The sequence below is a fragment of the Olea europaea genome, unplaced genomic scaffold (genome assembly GCF_002742605.1).
Source record: "Olea europaea var. sylvestris unplaced genomic scaffold, O_europaea_v1 scaffold1144, whole genome shotgun sequence".
NCBI lineage: Eukaryota > Viridiplantae > Streptophyta > Magnoliopsida > Lamiales > Oleaceae > Olea > Olea europaea.
The window spans coordinates 38,927-42,123 of NW_019228831.1; the positions used below are offsets into that span (position 1 = coordinate 38,927).

At 33.2% G+C, this 3,197-nt stretch overlaps 1 protein-coding gene across 1 annotated transcript; it reads left to right on the top strand.

Annotated features, from left to right (window-relative positions):
* The first annotated feature begins 1,391 nt into the window (after positions 1 to 1,391).
* On the top strand, positions 1,392 to 2,613 carry LOC111373572 (2-hydroxyisoflavanone dehydratase-like). Its single transcript, XM_022996123.1, has one exon. The coding sequence runs from the start codon at positions 1,531 to 1,533 to the stop codon at positions 2,497 to 2,499; it is 969 nt and encodes a 322-aa protein (XP_022851891.1). The 5' UTR covers positions 1,392 to 1,530; the 3' UTR covers positions 2,500 to 2,613.
* The last annotated feature ends 584 nt before the right edge of the window (positions 2,614 to 3,197 follow it).

Consider the following 3,197-nt stretch of genomic DNA (forward strand, 5'->3'; position numbering starts at 1 on the left):
TCGTAAAATTCGTCCAAAAATCTGAAAATCTGCGTAGATTTTCAGATTTTTTGGGGCAACTTTTGCGGTGATTTTTCAGTCGAATTCCTTGGTGTTACGGAGAAATTTTGAGTGGTAATTGAAGAGGACGTTGTGGGCTTTCTAACGGTATCAAAATTCGATGGTATCGGTGGTTGGAAGTAACCGAAAAATTGCCACAAATGTAACCAAAAAAACTAAAAAAAAATATTTTTCAACTTCAGTGACTATTTCAGTAACTTTTTAAACTTCAGTGACCGTTTTTGAAAGCGTTCCAATATTTAAGTGACTGTTACTGAAAATTTTAAACTTCAGTGACCGTTTTGTAATTTTCTGTAAGTTCAGTGACCGTTTGTGAAATTAACCCTTGAATGGCAAAACAATCCGTTTATTCAATTAATATGACAAATGATTGAATATATCTTATATATAAATATAGAAAATATTAATTATTTAATTAATAATAATTAAATCTTGATCAATGTATGTTATATTTACTTCTTACCTTAATGTTTGAAATGAATTTTTTTTCCAAAAATGAAAAAATAAAATAAAATAAGATAATGATTAAAATTGAGAAATATCCTTCTCAACTCCACATTTAGAAGGTATTCCATCATGCAAAAATTCAAATGTTAGAACATTGAACAAAAAATAATTCAATAAAGTATAATATCAAAAAATTAAGTGAAGTTAATTGTAACTATTATTTTAAAGTTTTTTAATTGCAATGAACCAAACGATCGGATTTTACCAAACACTTTGAATCTTTAACAAGTTTTGAAAAATCTACAATTTTGACACTAATAAAAACACACTAAATACAAAACTCGTGCAACGCACGTGACAATGACTAATTATTAAATCAATGATGGATATATTATAGCTTGAAGCACAAAAGAAACTCTCAACTTAGCATATTCAATTAAAAGTGTCACGTCGAAGTGAGCAACTTGATCTTTAAAGACACAACAATCATACTAGGCAAGACTTGGCAAGACGCTAGTTATGTGCTAAAACTAAGCTTGGTTAGTAGTGTCGGTCCGTTACCACTCTCCCTCTTGTTAAACCATGAATTCTTTGGAGTGAGCTGAATGATCATGTAAGTAGAGATCATGGAATAAGAAGCTCATCGCCTTGCAAAATCTTTTCTTAGTATAATTATTTATATCACTATTAAGAGTATTTTTATATTTTAGGATCATAAATATTATATTTTTTTCTTTCTACTGTTACGTGTCAATTTCTATCACAATTTTAAGACCATTCCATCCATTGGTCAAATTTTTCAAACAAAAAAAAATAAAAAAAAAATAAAATTTAAAAAAAAATAATAATAATAATAATTCGTCTGTTGCGTTTTCAAGTTTATACATCTTCCAACCAAAAGCAATCCTCTTATCGTCTAAGCAACGCAATGGAACCCCTATATAATTGGGAGAATTGTTTAATCCAAAACCATATTCTCTTTTCTCATCTACAACTTGTAACCATAAAATAAAGAAGACTGCCATGGCTTCCAACCACACCAAAAAAGTGCTCCACGACCTCTCTCCTTATCTCGTAGTGTACACAGATGGAACCATCGAGAGATTCGTGATCACAACTAGTGTCCCTCCGTCACCGGAGGACCCAACCACTGGCGTAGCCTCCAAAGACATAATAGTTGTTTCACCGGATGTCAAAGCCAGACTATTCCTGCCAAAGCTGACAGACACCGACCAAAAACTCCCCGTTTTAGTCTACTACCATGGCGGTGGATTTATCGTCGATTCCCCCTACTGTTTGCCCTACCACCGTTACATGAATTTTTTAGCCGCCGAAGCAAAAGCTCTAATCATTTCTGTTGAATACAGGCTCGCCCCTGAACACCTTCTACCCATAGCCTATGAAGATTCGTGGACTGCCCTTCAATGGGTGGCATCTCACGTTATTGCAAACGCTAATATCGAAAAGGATCCATGGATTATTAAACATGGCGATTTTGGTCATCTGTATATCGGTGGCGATAGTGCAGGTGGCAATATAGCACATAATATTGCTCTCCGAGCTGGGGTGGAACCATTGATCGGGGATGTGAAAATCATGGGTACGTATCTATGTTATCCGTATTTCTGGGGATCAAAACCAGTTGGACCGCAATCAAAAGAAGATTTGACTGGTTTTGCATATAAAGTTTGGATGTGTGTTTATCCATCAGCCGCTGGTGGGATTGACAATCCGATGATCAATCCATTTGTAGAGAACGCCCCGAGCTTATCCGGGCTGGCGTGTTCAAGGCTGCTGGTTTGTTTAGCAGGGAAGGATGCATTTACGCCTAGAGGGATTCTCTACGTTGAGACTGTGAAGAAAAGTGGGTGGAAAGGTGAAGAACAACTGGTGGAGGTTGATGGAGAAGATCATGAATTTCATGTAAATAATCCTTATACTGAGCAAGCAAAGGATTTGATGAAGAAATTGGCTGCTTTCATTTCCAAGTGAGATTTTTTTCAGCTTTTGTAATAAGTATGCATATTTCAGCTTGTGGTGTAGTTTATATTGAACGTGTTGTGGCCAAGTTTACAATAATATTTACTTATGCAAGATTACTTTTTATGTGTATCTTTATAAAAATTAAGTGTTTGTTTGGGAAAATTTAAAACGTTACTAAATAATTTAGTTCAAAATCAGTAATTAATTTTAATTTCGAATTTCATGCAACCCACAAACTTTATCAATCTTTTCACCATATGTTCAATCAACTTTTATCAAAATTTATTTTAACTTTAATCAAAAGCTTTCTAAATCAAACCCCCTCTTTTTGTTTTTTAATTTTTTAATTTTTTTTTATTTGAGCACACAAAAAAGGAACACTTCTGATAATAATATGTAAGTTTTATTCGACCTTATCAACAACTTAAGAAAATTTAACATATTAAATTGGATATTATAAAAATAAATGATCGGTACTACATCTCTCTCATGCACTCCTCTGGACAAATAAACATGACATTAGAATCTGGGGACCACCTATTATTATTGGCCGACCCACTATTATTATGTAACCAATAAGATTATCCCTAAATTTCCACGATGTTGACGATTATGGCCTACTGTAAAATTACTCTGTAAAATTTATAATTTTATAGTATGTTATCGGCACATTTTCATGTTGCTCATTTATTATTATTATTATTATT